The sequence below is a fragment of the Aspergillus saccharolyticus genome (genome assembly GCF_003184585.1).
Source record: "Aspergillus saccharolyticus JOP 1030-1 unplaced genomic scaffold BP01scaffold_4, whole genome shotgun sequence".
NCBI lineage: Eukaryota > Fungi > Ascomycota > Eurotiomycetes > Eurotiales > Aspergillaceae > Aspergillus > Aspergillus saccharolyticus.
Genome location: NW_020290614.1, coordinates 156,890 through 172,200, shown reverse-complemented (window position 1 = coordinate 172,200; position 15,311 = coordinate 156,890). Strand labels below are relative to the sequence as shown.

Here is a 15,311-nt window from a genome sequence, read left to right as displayed (position 1 = left end):
CTGGGATTATCTTAACATGAGGAGCTGATGTGACTGAGCTCTAGTCTTCCGAGACTACCTACTTAAGATATCTCTTTATCAGCAACCTTGCTTCATCTCACCAAGTTCCTCTGGGACAAATTGGAGATAACAATGGCTGTGTCCGACTGGAAAAGAACCTTGGGATTTTCGGAGAGATTGACAGCCATTCAATCACTGTACGCTTTCTCCTGATGCATGAAGTACCTTTCTTCAAGCTGATGCTTACTTAAGATAGTACCACTGCCTTTCAACGAGCCTCATCCTCTGCTGCATTTACCGAGGCCCAGTCCCAGGCGAGGAGATGTGAAAACGGAGCTTATGATAAAGCCTCGTCGCGCGTCAGTCTCAAGTCTTTGCTCCGGTCATGATTGCCAAAACTCACTATGGAGTGAATAGGATGAGTACGATGCACTTTGCCAAGAGGCTATTGACGCAGCAGAGGCCATATATTCAGTAGACCTAGTCGACAATAGTTCCGCCGAACTACGCGCTGAGCCAAATGATTTGGATTCAGGCCACGGCGAAGTGATTGGTCCCTACCAGTCATGCGTACATCATTTTGACGGCCTTCATTCGACTGTCTACAAATCGCGGTGTGCAGACAGTGCAGTCGTCGCGCTCAAGGTTCTCATACCCCACATGTTGACGGCTCCACACAGCGCCATACGTGAGGTTCAGCTACTGCGAGATGCAGCTCATGCTCACGTGATACATTTAATAGAGACACTCAAACTAGATGGAGGACGTCTAGTGTTGGTGTTTCCCTTCATGAAGCATGACTTTGAACAATTGCTCCGTCGGGGTGCATTAACAGCCGCACAGACGAGATCCCACTTGAGAGATATGTTTCGTGCTATCGCGCATATACATGGACTGGGAATCATACATCGGGATATCAAGCCGTCTAATATTCTTATGGATAGTCCCGACGGTCCTGCTTACTTGGCAGACTTTGGCATTGCTTGGAAAAAGGGGATCAAAGATGCGGAACCAGCCGACAAGAAGATCACAGATGTAGGCACCACATGTTATCGATCACCAGAACTTCTCTTCGGTTTCAAGGGATACGGAAATGCTCTTGATCTTTGGGCAGCTGGCTGTGTTGTGGCCGAGTCTCTGTCTGTGGGACATCACCAATTGTTCGACTCGGGACCCGTTGGAAGCGATCTGTCGCTCATCCAATCGATATTCGTTACTCTGGGCACTCCTGACGAGACCACCTGGCCGGTATGTTCACATTTTGTCCTTAGGCTTCCCTTACACCTCAGTTGACGCTGGTAACAGGAAACCAAAATTCTCCCTGATTGGGGAAAGATAGAGTTCAAGAAGTATCCTGCCAAGCAATGGGATGAGATCCTCAAAGGGGCCTCGTCCAAAGGGCGTGACTTGGTCAGCAAGCTCGTCCGATTTGAAAGTAGTGAGCGGTTATCCGCAGAAAAGGTATGCAGTGCAGGGGAACAAGCTACTATGTTATCCCTAACAAGCTTCTAGGCACTGAACCACCCCTATTTCTCAAATATCTGAATCGTTGTGTCCCTGAACCGTTCCTCACCTCACTTTGGTCGTCAGGATGTAGGCATAGTTCTCGGACTGGACTCTGACAACGAGCCATTTCTCATGAGTCTTCTACTATTGTCATGTGATCAGAGAGTGCGGAGCAGCATTATTTAGCCCACCTCAGCATATCATATGCTCTCCATGCATTCCGGCAAGCTGGCGAAACTGGAGCAATAGGCCTGTGTCCTGTGGGAAGAGGGGCAGACATTAACTAATGGCGGGGCGTCGAGGCAGGCCTGCTAGTCAGTTTCAGGGCAGCCACAAGTTAGCGATGAATCTTGCTGATTCGTCAAACGGAGAATGGTAATATCATGACTAGAGTCGAAAGGAGTCACCTATGGGCTGATTTGGGAGCATAGACCTCCCTTTCCACGGCACGGAAGGTCAATTTGAGAATGGTCATCCCGTAACCACATACTCAAAGGTTGTAAGAGGCTGACTGATCGGCATGGATCGCTGCTTTAGCTTGGATTAACAATCACACTCAGTCTGCAAGCGTAAGATAGGGGAAAGGTCAGCAAGAGATGAATTTTTTCCTTTCCCACGCCGATGGTTCCATGCATGCAAACTGCAAAAGCAGCAGTCTTGGTGAGATTGCTGAAAGCATAACCCGCCAATGAAAGAGTGACAGTCACCCTGCATGGAAGCGTACGATAGGATGCATCGGATCCCACAACCGCATGACCATCCAATGTTAAAATGGTAAGTGGAGGACGCTAGAGGACCCGGAGATCGGAGTGACTCGGCGCAACATCTCAAGAATTGGTGCTACTCCTGAACCCATGGTTTGTTTGTTTGGGCTGGGAGGCTGAATAATCCCCAGCATGAAAACCTCTTCTGGTGTGGGTCAAGCGGTTTGAACATCCTTTGAACGATTGAGTTACCATGATATCTATCTAGTCTCTGAACCATTTATGAAGATTTATTTGCCCTTAAATAGTACCGTAGCAGCCAGAAATCTGAGGGGTAGCACAACATTTTCCCGTGCATGCACCTCGTCGGTGGTAGAGTGGGGCGGCGGACATACGGGGTACCTACAGAGAAGCACGTTGCTTTGAGTTAATTCCCGAAGATACTAGGTAGAAACAGTGCTGGGAGGGGGTGGGTGAAAAGGAAGAGTTAATCTGGGCTTGTGGTCGAGCTTGTTGTCATCACGACTGATCGGTGAGTAAGTTAATATCTCCTCTTACTTTGAAATAATAAATGGATCAAGGTAAGATTAATCAAAAAAAAGACGGTGGTCATGGCGGATGAATCGAGCGGTCCTCCAGGAACCCAAACTCCATCAGCTGCTCGTGCCGATAGATTACCGTCACAAAACCAGGGACGGTAATCAAGTGTTGCCAATGAGACACCGCATGTGCCTGGGAGCCACGGGGCTGCCCGCATCAGAACCAGCCACAAAAGGTTAGTGAATGCGGGCTGATACTGAGTGATACCTGGGGCTTATTGGTCATTCCCCCACCCATTTATGGTTTGCCTTCATTTCGGTTCTCAGTTCGTCCCGCAGCTCATCCTCGTCGATTGTAATTAGCCTCGTATCCCCTCAGCCCTCTTTCTCCTTCTCTCTTTACTCTACTCTTCTTCTGTTTCTTCTTCTCTTCCCATCTTCATTCCTTTGCTAGTCTTTCCTTTTTGCTTGCAGGCTCCCCCTGTAACATCTGCGGCCTGGAAGCTGTTGTCCTTCGCTTTCTCTTTGACCGGGTGTGGCCCAGTCCGCCCCGAGTATACATGCACTAGCTAATTTTCAGCCTTCCATTCTTTCCAAACGCGCTTATCTTTAATCTCTGTGTTCTGTGACTGGATCTGAGCGATCTTGCTAAAGAATCCAAGACCCCTGAAGAAGAAATCTGCGACCCCACGATCTTTTCGGTCTGGCAACCTGTACTTCGGGCTAGTACCCATTCACTCTTTATAGATTTAGCCTGACCTATCTTTGGTGCGGCATCTCTTGATGAGACCAATTGACTGCAGCATTCACCAATAGAGTTCTCGATCACCAGTTTCCATCATGGTACATGCGCACGCGCATCGCGACCATGTCGCCAATCTCCAGGCACGAGATGTCACTGTGGTCTATGTTACTCTGTCTGCCGACTTCGACGGGCCTATAGGAGGGTACGTGACAATGTCGCAAACTTCCTCAGAGAAGAACAATAAGGCAACGGCCGGCTTGGGCGCCCCTGTTCAGCAGACTCGGTCGTCGTCGCAGGAGGAAACAACCACGACCCAAACGAGCGAGGAAACGCAAGTTAAAGCAACTGGAACTGCCTCTGAGAATACCGATAGTCAAACCACTACTAGGCAGAAGGCAGGGCAGACTACGCACGGGTCGCAAACAGTATCTACTGAACAGAGCCAAGAATCGACCACCCAGACTACGTTTATAACCAGTTCCTCTTCCTCCACTCCAGCTATCGCTGGATTAGAAGGTGCCGCCGCCACTGCGTCATCGTCAGGGATTTCAGCAGCATCAGCCTCTCCCACCGCTGCATCTGTCTCGCAAGGTCTTGCTGGTGGTGCGAAGGCTGGAATCGCTATTGGCGTGATATTAGCGATCGGTGCGATCGCAGTCTTCATTCTCCTATGGATCCGCAAGAAGAAGCAAGGGCAGCAGCATCTCCAAGCGGTCGAATCTGAGAACGAGAAATACGTGCGCCAAGATGATATTGCACCCCTACCACCTCCGAAGCCCGAATCTGTGACTTGGTCCAGCCCGCCTCAGCTCAACATTCGTCCTGTCACCCAATTCGCACCTTTCGCATCAGAGTTCGCCTCTGATGGCGGTGCAACTGGGCTTTCCGCAGGTGGAACGCTTGCACCCATTGCTGCCTCTGCCGTTGCCAGTCGCTCTCTCACGAACAACCCTTCGCCGCCCCAGACACCACAGTCGAGCTCTCACGGTTCGAATCCATTTGGTGATCCGGTCAACCCCTTCAGCAATCCCGGGGAAGCCCCATCGCCTCTCGCTTCAAGCACTGCACTTAGCGTCTCATCAGCACCTGTTTCGCATGGTGTTGGGGAGCCTGCTCCTGCTTCGGAGGACACCGGAGATCTCGCGCCTGTCGCAAGTGCCGCTGAATCTGAGCCGGTTCATGAAGACACCGCCGTTACAGGGATTGCGGCAGCAGCAGCAGTCGTTGGCGCTGCGGCCGTAACTACTTCTACGTCTAAGACCCAGGAAAAGGAACTGCCTGAGTCCCCCGAAGATTCCTCGACAAGTTCGCAAGCATTTCCCCCGAAGGCCGCCCCAAATGAAGATACTACGGCTCCTGCTCCGATTACACCCACTGCTACTGCTACTGCCGTGCCTGTACTGCACCCTCCAGTTTCCGGGCCCGGTCCTGCACCAGCAAACGTGCACCGTGTGCAGATGGACTTCAATCCTTCGATGGAGGATGAATTGGAACTCCATTTTGGTCAGCTTGTCCGGTTGTTGCACGAGTATGACGACGGATGGGCTCTTTGCACTAGACTCGACAGGTCGCAACAGGGCGTTGTTCCTCGATCCTGTCTATCTTCGCGACCTCTCAAGCCTAGGCCGCCACCAGGTCCTGGGGTCCGTGGCCCACCACCAATGGCAGCACCTGACCGTCCAATGCCCCCTAGGCCCACAACACCATCCTCGAACTTCCACCCCCACGCTGCTCAACCACAGTCACCCGCACGTCCAATGTCACCTGGCCGGCCCAGTCACGCCGGCACTATGCCTCTGCGTCTGCAGAATGGACGCCCTTTGTCCCCGGCTCAGACTCCACCTGCTCTTCGATCATTCTCGCCTGGACCAGGGCCGAGACCAATGGTTCCCAGATCAATGAGCCCTGGACCTTACGGGCTTCCGGGAATGCAGAGACCGTACATGCCGGCTAGCGAGCGGCCACGGAGCAACAGTACAGGCGCTGCTATGGGGCCTAACCCTCGGCAAGGCGGGACTGCGGCCCGCAGTCCCTTGGGAGGTCCGATAATGCCACCCGTGTCCACTATTCCCAGAGCAACGCCGACAGTAGTGGAAAGTCCCATCTCCGATCACGAAAACAGAGAGTGGTAAAGTCCCTGCCTGAGCAATGCTGGACAAACAGAGCACGAATCGTGTCTTATCGTCAACAAGAACATAACACATACTATGCAGGAACTGTCAAATATCGCTTCTGCTTCAGCAGTCCCTCATTATCCTTCTCAAACTTTGTTCATATTACCCTTCTTGGTCTTCCGCGCCTTTTTTTTTCTTTTCCTGAACAGTTATGTTATCATGATTCTCTCCAGTACGCTTCTATGAAAATGATGCAAGATACCCACCGGCGATCGTCCACGCGCAAGGCGACTGTCTGCTCGTCCTCAGGATGACAGGAGGTTCTTAAGTGATCGACATGTGAAATGCATGATATGCCATGGTCTGGATCTTTTTTTTTTTTTTTTTTTTCCCATTTCGGGGAAATCTGCTTCTCTCTCAGAGCGAGTCTCTTTCGCCCTGGTCTTTTTACAGCAGACCTCATTTCATTCGCGCTGAAATTTTTGAATGTCATCTCGATATACCACTTTGCCCCTTTGAACAGCTTTTTCATCACGAATGGTCTCCTATCTCTGGCTTCTTGACAAAGTATCTTGACTTCTACCTTATTTCTACCTGGCCCGATCATACGTCGTCCGGGCTGCAAGACAGGGGACAAAGTTGGGACAGCATGAAGAGTAGAAGGAGAAGTGCGACTTCTCATACTGGTAGTTTTGTGGAAGACTCCAGGCCCGGAAATGCTTAGATGTTGATGATGTATGTGTATGTAATGTTTGTAAATGTCGTTCGTACGCAATAGGTTCTTCTGCTTAATTCCTATGTATCCAACACGTCCAGACGAAGCTGCATGTTGGCTACGCAACCTCTCAATTTACCTACTACTCAGGAGCGCGGTAGCAGCTGAACAGAATCCTGATTAATCCAAAAAGAATATCAAAAGTCGCTCTGTCATGGAAACGAAAAAGGCCCACTTCGAGCGACTTCCATAGTCCAGGCAGCATAACTTGTCTATGGTAGTTATTCAATCGAGGCATTGCCGAGCAGAGCTACTATATAGTCCTATCTATATCTAAAGATGAGGCACCTTGCCACTCGCTAGAAGGAGGTTCACAATACTGATGATACCTTCCCCAAGAATCAAGCCCGAGGCTAAGACGACCACGGTCGATGAGGCAGCGTCCGCATCCTTGCCAGCCTGTTCCGACGTGGGTCCTGACACGCGAGGGTTACTGCCATCCGCCGCCGCGAAATCCGAGGCGGTTGTGTGGCTTGCGCCAGGATCACTGGCGGCGTATGTTGGCGGAGCCAAGTCCTGGGGCGTACGGGTGGAAACTGCGTGGCGACGAGACCACCACCAAGCGATCAAGCCTCCGATGGCCCGTGCCAGTGTGAATGAAGGTACGTTGAAGATGCCGACAGCTACGGCAATCCCACCAGGGATCCAGTCCCTCCACGGCGCGGTCACGCCGCGTTGACCCGCGTTAGCAATGGGGGAAGCAGCGACGATACGCAGGATAGTCACGACCACAAAGGCCAGCCCCGCGACCAAGGAGGCCTGCCATGCCATGGGCGGAAGGCCTTGGCCTGTGACGAGTCGGGCCGTGAAGATCCAGACATAGGCTGTAGGGGTCTGAAACATGGGCCCGGGAACCTCGTAGACGCTCACGTACATCTTGTAAACGGCGGTGGAGAGCACCGCTCCGATTAGACTACCTATCATCTGGCCGTAGAATTGCGCTTTGGGGCTTGCGCCCAATAGGTGACCGGTTTTGAGATCCTGCATCATATCCCCGGCTTGTAAAGCTCCAGACTCGGAGACTGCACCCGCAAGAAGATTAGTGACGAGCGCCGTGCGTCGAGAGAAATGCGAGGCTGGCGTTGCGAGCGAGAAGATGAGCTGTGTCAGCTTGCTGATCCCGGAGACGGGGTTAAGATCGGTTTCGCCTAATGCGCGGACTCCCATGATGGAAAGAAGTACTGCCAGTAAAGTGGCAAGACTCGATAAGAGGGGTGACATCACATCACCGAAAACGATGTGCATGCAGACAACGTTCAGGATGAGTGTTAGTGGAAATAATATGAGCACTGTACGAGTAGAAATAAGCTGCGAGGGTGGCGCATCTTCATCATCCCCATTAGACTTGGGATGAACGAGAGGCGGCGGAAAGAGACGGCTCTGGTAAGATGATTCTTCGGTGATAGGACTCAAGGCAGAGTAGTTGACGTATGAACGCTGGTGAGAACGAGACGTTACTGCTTCGGGCAACACGCGACGTCCAATGCGACTAGAAAATAGTTTGTCTTTCACTTGAGGAGCGTATGTTAGAAGTGGCCGTACCACCAGCCAGCTAAGACTGACAATGGAATCTGCAAGCATGATGGCTAAAGATACCCATACAATCCATGCCTTGCTTCCATCTTCCCAGCTGTCCACCGGGCCAGGAGCCCAGCCACGAGCTTTCGCAAGAGGTGAAAGTAAACCCCATCCCAATAAAGCACCAAAAAGCATGTGCATGCACGTAGACGGACCCATTATAATTCCCTGTCCAACATAGGCAGGCGAAGGATTGAGAGTCCACAGCCAGTTGCGAGCGAGGTAGAGCCCAAGGATGGGAATATCGCGGACTTGGGGGACAAAGTATGAAAACAATGTCTGGTTGTAATTCCCGTTAGCTGCTGATGAACATGATGCCGAAATGAAGCCTTACATATACGCCAGATACTGCGAATGCGCCCACCAAGAGACGCATCTTCGACCTCCAATCTTCTTTTTCTCTCGCCAGGTCGAGAGAATCATCCTTCAGGACTATATCGGGGTCCTCCTCCGGGCGACGCGACAACAATGGTGCTTCATCATGTTCTCGAGACTCTGGGGCCTCGCCAGCTTCACTGGGGCGGGCGTCTGTTTTCTCACTACGCCATCCGCCACCATGAAGTACTTTAAGCATTAATGCAGATGCTGTGCCGCTAGGGAATTTCAGCTTCTCCCTCACTATGACTTCTTTCCTCAAAGGAACGGCGAAAACAACGCCGAATAGGCATACCCCAAGGCTCCAGAGAACCAGCTTTCCAAAGCCAAGCTTGAGCGGGCCTCCCTCTCCCGCACCATCGCCACCGGATGGGCCATCTTGCCCATCCCTGAGAAGAAATTCCAGAGCAGGAATCACGCCGACGAAGCCACAACCGAGCGGCATTGTTCCCACGGCTCCTGCGACCGTTTGTATGAGGACATTTTCGATTGGAGTAAACGGATAAGATAAATTCTTGGAAAAGACCTTGAAGACAGAGAAGCCGATCAGTGCAGATGGCATTGCCATCGTACTGATCCATCCCGTCTGCAGGCCGAAGTAGGTGTTGGAGAATGTGATCAAGGCGCCAATGAGAATCCCGACGAGCAAGGAACGAATTGTGAAACTTTGCGCAAAGAGTTCCGATGGACTCGAGCTAGCTGCCCCAAATCTAGGTTCATCATCGTCATTCGCGGATTGGATCGATGAAACGTCCGGGGCCTGGCGGTAAGGGCCCGGGAAATTGGTGGAGGCATCGCCCGCCATACTGATGGTTTGGTAGTTCATGCGGTGCACACACACACACACACCCAACTTTCATTCCCGATTCCAATACCACGTGATCAGTCCTCTTCCATGACAGTTAAATTGAAGAGGCGTGGCTGATCATGTTGCGAGAGAAAAAGGATTGATGGGTGGAAGGGAAGGAGATAAGCTGGACGAGGATTGATAATCGGGGTAAAGCACAGACCGCCACTGGCAATGACGCGATATGACTAATCCACGATAAGATAAGCGCCTCGCGCGACAAGCACATCTCACTAGGGCAGGTAATAATATTAACACCCACCTGCTCCCGCATGACTTACTGTCTGCTCTTTTTGGGCGTTTTTGCCGTCCTTCGCTTGGGTAGACTTTTCCCGCTCCTTACGACATGCCGAAATCTTGATATCGCGGGCGGGAAAGGTGGGCCGAGGGAGGTCGCTGAGGCTGTGCGATGAAGGGACAGGTCACTAGGTGGCTAACTACAACGATAGGCATATCCGACATATCCAGCGTATATTCTTGATGCAGTAGCAAGTTAAGCGGGTTGGTTCCACATCTCGTCCTACACTATTGCCAATGTCAAGCCCATCGTACTTGACTCACTCACCGCATGTTTGGCGAAACGGACTAACAGCGTTTAATGCAAGGGACGCTTGGTTGGGTTAGCAGGGGAGAGGCGATTGGGCAATTGTGTCCATGGCAATGCTAGAGACCTTAAAGCAAGAACAAATAGATATATTCTTCCCACTGCATAACTCCTCAAACGCATTGTGCAATTGCTAGTTTTGTATCAAAGGCACTAAATTGGAATCCTTTTACAGCAATGGTTTCACTCCTCCAGCGCTTCGGCTTATTGCGACTGAGTGTCCAGTTGTAAGTAAACAAAGGCCCCATCTTATGGTGTACTATTTGCACCAGAGGTTTTCGACCACCAATAACCCTTCCCTGATGCCAGGTTCGTCCAAACCGCAATATTTGGGCACGAACTCTATTCTGAGTCCGAAAGAAGCTGCTTCAGTCTGCTCAAAGGCGTGAGCAAAACATATGCAGTGTGCGAGTATATGCATCCTGAGTTACGCCTTCCACTATGCATCTTCTATCTTGTCTTGCGGGGCTTAGATACTATCGAGGATGACATGTCAATACCCATCACTACCAAAGTACCTCTTCTCCGTGGGTTTGGCGACATCCTGGACATTGACGGTTGGACCTTCGACGGTAACCGACCATCAGAGAAAGACCGGAACTTGATGCTCAACTTTGATAACGTGATTTCTGAACTCAAGAGGCTGAACCCCAAATATCAGCTTATCATCAAGGGTGTAGCTGACAAAATGGGTAAAGGGATGGCAGATTTCTGGGAAAAGGGAGACACGAATGCATTTCGGATTGAGAGTATCCATGATTATGATCTCTACTGCTACGATGCTGCTGTCAGTGTTGGAGAAGGGGTCTCGCAAATGTTGATTGAAGCGGGCTTTGCAACATCAGAAGTGATGAAGCACGACAAAAGCGTGGCACTATTTTTTCAGAGAGTAAACGCCATCCATGATGTGAAAGAAGACTATGATGACAATCGCCAGTTGTGGCCACGTGAAATCTGGTCTAAATACGTTGACACCTGGGACGACTTGTTCAAGCCGGCGAACAGACAGGCAGCGCTCAACTGCGCATCCGAAATGGTTCTTGATGCGCTTGAACATGCTGAAGGCTCTATTCTGTTTTGTTCTGGTATTACCGAGAGATCTGCCTTCACTTGCACGGCTATGACAGTTCTAAAAGCTGTCATACTACTCCAACTTTGCCTTTGCGACGAGGCTCTATTTTGCCACGAGATTCCCATACCAGATCAGCAAAAGCTCGAACTGAAATCTCTCCTTGTTTCAGATTGCCGACAATTCTATATTATGTTCCGAATCCATATTCAGTGTATACGTCGGAAAGCCGATGCGTCGAGTACACAGAGTCACAATATCTCTAAAGTGTGTGAAAAGGTACGTCGAAGCGCCTTTCTCGTATTTGATGAGAGAACTATAGTTCCGCTGACTTCAAATATTGCAGATTGAAAAACAAATTGGAGATATACTCACAGGTCATTGAACTGTACTAACGTATTCGGGCCGATTCATCCCTTGGACCAGGCTGTCACCCAACAACGGCATGATCGAGTGGATACTCTCTCTAACGTGGAGTGCGTTCATTGCTTCGGCACGCCCGCATCCATCTGCTTGGCCGTCGAAGGTCCGCCGCTTACGACGGCACAAAAAATCCATTCTGAGACCCTCTGAAAAAGTCGTACTCGCGTTGTTGGCCCCTGCAAACGATCTTCAATGGGAAACGGCGAGAAACCGACCTGGTTAGCATATCACTGCGGCCGTCTTTCTTATCTAACAAAAACAATGAATTTAGGCCTGAAACCTACTGTATGCTTCCCAAAAACCAGCACTGTATGCGATCAGGTATTCAGAATCTTCCATGAGGTACTGCTATTTTGAGATTGTAGTTCTCATCCTCCGCTTGCAAGAACTGAATTCAGCATGCTCCCAAGATCGCCTGTAGGGACTGAAATAGAAGACGGTAACAAAAAGAGTCGGCCACCATTACATGGTGTATGGTATCTTGCTACGTATCTGGCCTAAGATGTGACGTAGCACTTTAGCATTTTCCTGTCAGGTAATTTCACTTGCGATAATAGATCCCGGCGAAGTTGTAATTCCTGTCTGTAATCTGATTGTATTTCCGCTTTCTGGCCCCTCCCGGCTAGGTTATCGAGCACTTGTTTGTGAAATCTGAGATCTTGCCATTCAACATTCCCGTGACATAGAGAGTTCTATGGTGCTCTAGCTCTGGAAGGCTCCAAGGGCACTACTGAAGGCCTGCTCTACCGCGTCGAGCTGTGGAGCAAGCGCCTGCATTTGTTCATTTGGCAGCTTCTTCTCCAATTCTGCTTGAAAGTCGTTCTTTCCTTTGTGCAGTTTCATTAGAAGTGCCTGGGCAGCAGACGTAGCGCCAGTTTGCTTTATGATATCAGCCTAAATCGCTCACCATACCTCCATCGTCAGTGCCTGTGGTAAGATAAAATCAAAGTTGACAGGGGGCAGAAAGCAATTAACGAGTTCAGGAAGCCGGGTAGAGACATACTTTTTGCTCTGCAGCTTTCAGTCCACTCATCAGTATGGGTATCGTGGGATTGATCGCATCCAGGGCCTCGGCACCGTCTTCGCGGGAGATTGGTTCTGAGTCTGCAAGGGACAACCGAGTCTGCTCGTATTGGTCGTAGGCCTTGTATATGGTGTGCATCACGTTGGCCCCCTCTATGAGCCCTCCATTGTATCCTTGGAGAGCGATGTTGGCGGCGCTGGTTCTCTCCTGGCAACCCTGGAACTGCGAGAGGATGTGGGACATTGTTACCCCAGCAAATGCTGGAGACGCTGCCAAAATAACAAGAAAAGCGACGGATTTGATGTATAGCATGATGATATGCAGAGGCGAGTAGAGCCAGAGAGAGAGATAGAGTGAGCTCAGACCATACCGGGAGTGGTTCTTATCCTTATGTACCCTATATAGGGGAGGTGGTAAAGTATAAATGCCAACAACTACTACTACAAAGAATAACGCACCTTGCATCCTTTGTCTCTCAAAGACAATGTAACATGTTTTAGTGTGAATATTATTGATCTTTTTAAAGGATATACGGTCCGTTTGTACCTTCTAGCCAAGCCTTGCCCACAGTGCCGGTCTTTCGGGTTCAGAGATGATCCAGCCCCTTGCTTCTCTGATAATATGACCTCACTTGTGATCGTCTTCCCTTCCGCGAATGGTATATCCTACGCAAGATACGCAGCGTAAATTGAGGAACTGATTGAAAACAGATTCTGTTGCTCGCTATCTTTGTCTACCATTCGTGGTTTTGGAATGTCCGCATAAATGATATAAAAAGACGCCCAGTAATCCGATTTCGATGTGTGCTTCCGTAATATTTCCGTCAATAAGTTAGAGTCTTCAGGTGTGAACTTGCCACATTATACTATCAAGGGCGAGGGGAAAAAGCCCAATTTTCTGTAATATCAAACGTTGGATCAAACTATTGTTACTAAGGGCTTCTTAAAGCCGGGAAAATTGTTAAGGACAGATTGTTACTAGAATGAAATATTAGAGCTATATCAGTACCTGAGATATAGAATCTAAGTAATTAAAACTTCGAGTAGACTATCTTATTTCCCTGAACAAATCTAATTATAGGCCTTATACTTGATGACTAGTAGATAACTAAACTATCTGCCTAATGATTATCCTATATACAGTGGAAGTAGAGTATTCAGTTTATCTAGAAATATGTGAAGATGTTAGCAAGATCTACTTTGATTAACTGAATATCTTAAGCGCCGTCTTTCTGAATGATAAGGATCAGGTCTATACTAAACAACGATTTGAACAACTGTGGCCATGTTAATGATTATCTGGATGCCCTTGCAGAAGAGGATCGAAATCAGAATCTGCTTTTCAGCCCATTGAAGAAACTGTAGAGGAAACACAATTGAACAGACACATAAGCGCCAGGTCCAAACCACAAGCCACAGCGTAGGATATGTCTTCCAGTCCCCATAGCCGATCTGGGAAGCTGACACGGGCCAATGCTTACCAGATTGATGACTTGATGCCAAAGCTGACCAAGGGGGCGAGACCTGTAATTTCAGTCAAGATATAAATGGGATGATGAGATATGATCGTGTTCTATGTGCTTGTTCTCCCGGGGAGTTAATCCATGAGGCAAAGATGTCGGGTGCAGCTGAAGAGTGGCGATGGTTAGCTGAGGAAACAGGATCTCATACCAAGAAGGAAACTTGAGGACCGACCATAACTTCATTGTTATGGTTTGCAGGCATATCGAGCAACAGTTACCGCTGCACAGTCGGCATGCATTGACATTACCTTTGGGACAATTGCTGTCCGAAGCTATTATGGCCAACACTGAATGATATACGAAAAGTCTCTGGGAACTAGATGTCAATCCCTGTTACCAGCAGCCCGCCGAGGTAGCACAATGAGGCAGGGGTTTGATTCATTCACAATACACTTTGTAAGTACAATAATTGGCACATAATTCACATTCCATGCTACCCTGAATCCGATACCGGGATGGAAGGGTCTTCGACCTGGTCAGCCTATAGATTATGCGTGTATTCCAATCAGGGTCAATACCATAGCAATATAGAGGAGCAAGCCACTAGCCTGACTGGCAATGGGTTAGCTTGCTTGGTGAAGTAATCATGGTGGCATGCATCTCCGCATTGACATTATTGGTGAATTCATGGATCGACAAGCGGGACTGGGGATGCATGGCGTGAGAAATCTTCTGCATCAGGCATATGGCGTCAAGATCCGGGAGGTTATATAGAATATACCCCGAATAATGAACTCTAGCCCTGAAAATTAGCTGTTTACTCTTCATAAGTATCTATATAGTTAAATTTTGACAGTATAAGTTTCTTCATTTATAGATTTTATAATTGAACTCTTATAACAACCAGATCCTCAGCTGTTAACGCCTCGTCCTCACTCACATCTACGAATCCAATCTCGGCTATCGCGTAGAATGCATCATCTGCATTGTAAGTGAATTCGCTGTCGGGACTGGAGACACTGCCCGCCAGGCTACTAAGTGGTTGATGACTTGATCCAAGGGTTCAATGAGTATCAGCACCGCGTGCAACGTATGAAGACAAAATACTATTACGCCTGTGATTGTAATGAATAGCGAGAGGTTCGGAGAAAGGAAGGGTCGTCTTGATATCTTGTGGTCTGGTCCCACCGTGGCCTGAATCCAGTGAAAGAAGCCCTAATTTGAAGAATAAATGACCATGTTATCTGCAACCACCTTGCAGGATACGGGGTATGAACTAGAGTTGGAATTGATAATACATAACAGATCAAAAATCCACACAGGAATATAAATGGATAGTTATGACTTTTGCCATTGCGAATTGCAGCGATCCACGATGCGCTGGCTGGGAGAGCACTCCACCATCACAATATGCCCATTCTGCATGGTCGTATTTCATCATCTTAGCAGATTAAACCCCCCCCAAATCTAAGAGAATGAATGAACGAAAGAGCTTTTGCACGATGTAAATCTGACATAAACTATTATTTCCGCTTCTGCTTCTTCT

General features: G+C 49.1%; 5 protein-coding genes across 5 annotated transcripts; 3 read left to right on the top strand and 2 right to left on the bottom strand.

Moving 5' to 3' along the window:
* The first annotated feature begins 27 nt into the window (after positions 1-27).
* BP01DRAFT_146259 (putative cell division protein kinase (Ctk1)) lies at positions 28-1,797 on the top strand. The gene is made up of 5 exons (XM_025570590.1): positions 28-197; positions 257-359; positions 418-1,248; positions 1,306-1,461; positions 1,513-1,797. The coding sequence occupies exons 1-5, from the start codon at positions 133-135 to the stop codon at positions 1,543-1,545; spliced, it is 1,188 nt and encodes a 395-aa protein (XP_025434343.1). The 5' UTR covers positions 28-132; the 3' UTR covers positions 1,546-1,797.
* Positions 1,798-3,589: 1,792 nt separating this feature from the next.
* Positions 3,590-5,928, top strand: BP01DRAFT_413506 (SH3 domain protein; the record flags this gene model as incomplete). Its single annotated transcript, XM_025579004.1, has 9 exons — positions 3,590-3,777; positions 3,817-4,097; positions 4,134-4,231; positions 4,271-4,313; positions 4,347-4,417; positions 4,460-4,567; positions 4,604-4,649; positions 4,680-4,717; positions 4,754-5,928. 9 exons carry the CDS (start codon positions 3,590-3,592, stop codon positions 5,624-5,626), a joined length of 1,746 nt encoding a protein of 581 aa, XP_025434342.1. The 3' UTR covers positions 5,627-5,928.
* On the bottom strand, positions 5,727-6,332 carry BP01DRAFT_146251 (uncharacterized protein). Its single transcript, XM_025570589.1, has one exon. It carries the CDS (start codon positions 6,288-6,290, stop codon positions 5,826-5,828), a length of 465 nt encoding a protein of 154 aa, XP_025434341.1. The 5' UTR covers positions 6,291-6,332; the 3' UTR covers positions 5,727-5,825.
* A 154-nt stretch (positions 6,333-6,486) lies between these two features.
* BP01DRAFT_333639 (OPT family oligopeptide transporter) lies at positions 6,487-9,265 on the bottom strand. The gene is made up of 2 exons (XM_025573131.1): positions 8,296-9,265; positions 6,487-8,240 (listed from the first exon to the last, which is right to left on the bottom strand). The coding sequence occupies exons 1-2, from the start codon at positions 9,160-9,162 to the stop codon at positions 6,657-6,659; spliced, it is 2,451 nt and encodes an 816-aa protein (XP_025434340.1). The 5' UTR covers positions 9,163-9,265; the 3' UTR covers positions 6,487-6,656.
* Positions 9,266-9,964: 699 nt separating this feature from the next.
* BP01DRAFT_362869 (terpenoid synthase) lies at positions 9,965-11,241 on the top strand (the record flags this gene model as incomplete). Its single annotated transcript, XM_025576243.1, has 4 exons — positions 9,965-10,014; positions 10,062-10,096; positions 10,192-11,135; positions 11,203-11,241. The coding sequence occupies 4 exons, from the start codon at positions 9,965-9,967 to the stop codon at positions 11,239-11,241; spliced, it is 1,068 nt and encodes a 355-aa protein (XP_025434339.1).
* Between the last annotated feature and the right edge of the window lie 4,070 nt (positions 11,242-15,311).

Bases quoted from the DNA above. Each gene is read 5' to 3' on its own strand.
- BP01DRAFT_146251 (XM_025570589.1), bottom strand. From the start codon at position 6,290: ATGAGAAGTCGCACTTCTCCTTCTACTCTTCATGCTGTCCCAACTTTG.
- BP01DRAFT_146259 (XM_025570590.1), top strand. From the start codon at position 133: ATGGCTGTGTCCGACTGGAAAAGAACCTTGGGATTTTCGGAGAGATTG. The intron at 360-417 runs GTCAGTCTCAAG...TGGAGTGAATAG, and splicing joins ATGATAAAGCCTCGTCGCGC to GATGAGTACGATGCACTTTG. The intron at 1,249-1,305 runs GTATGTTCACAT...CGCTGGTAACAG, and splicing joins CTGACGAGACCACCTGGCCG to GAAACCAAAATTCTCCCTGA.
- BP01DRAFT_333639 (XM_025573131.1), bottom strand. From the start codon at position 9,162: ATGAACTACCAAACCATCAGTATGGCGGGCGATGCCTCCACCAATTTC. The intron at 8,241-8,295 runs GTAAGGCTTCAT...AATTACAACCAG, and splicing joins TCGCAGTATCTGGCGTATAT to ACATTGTTTTCATACTTTGT.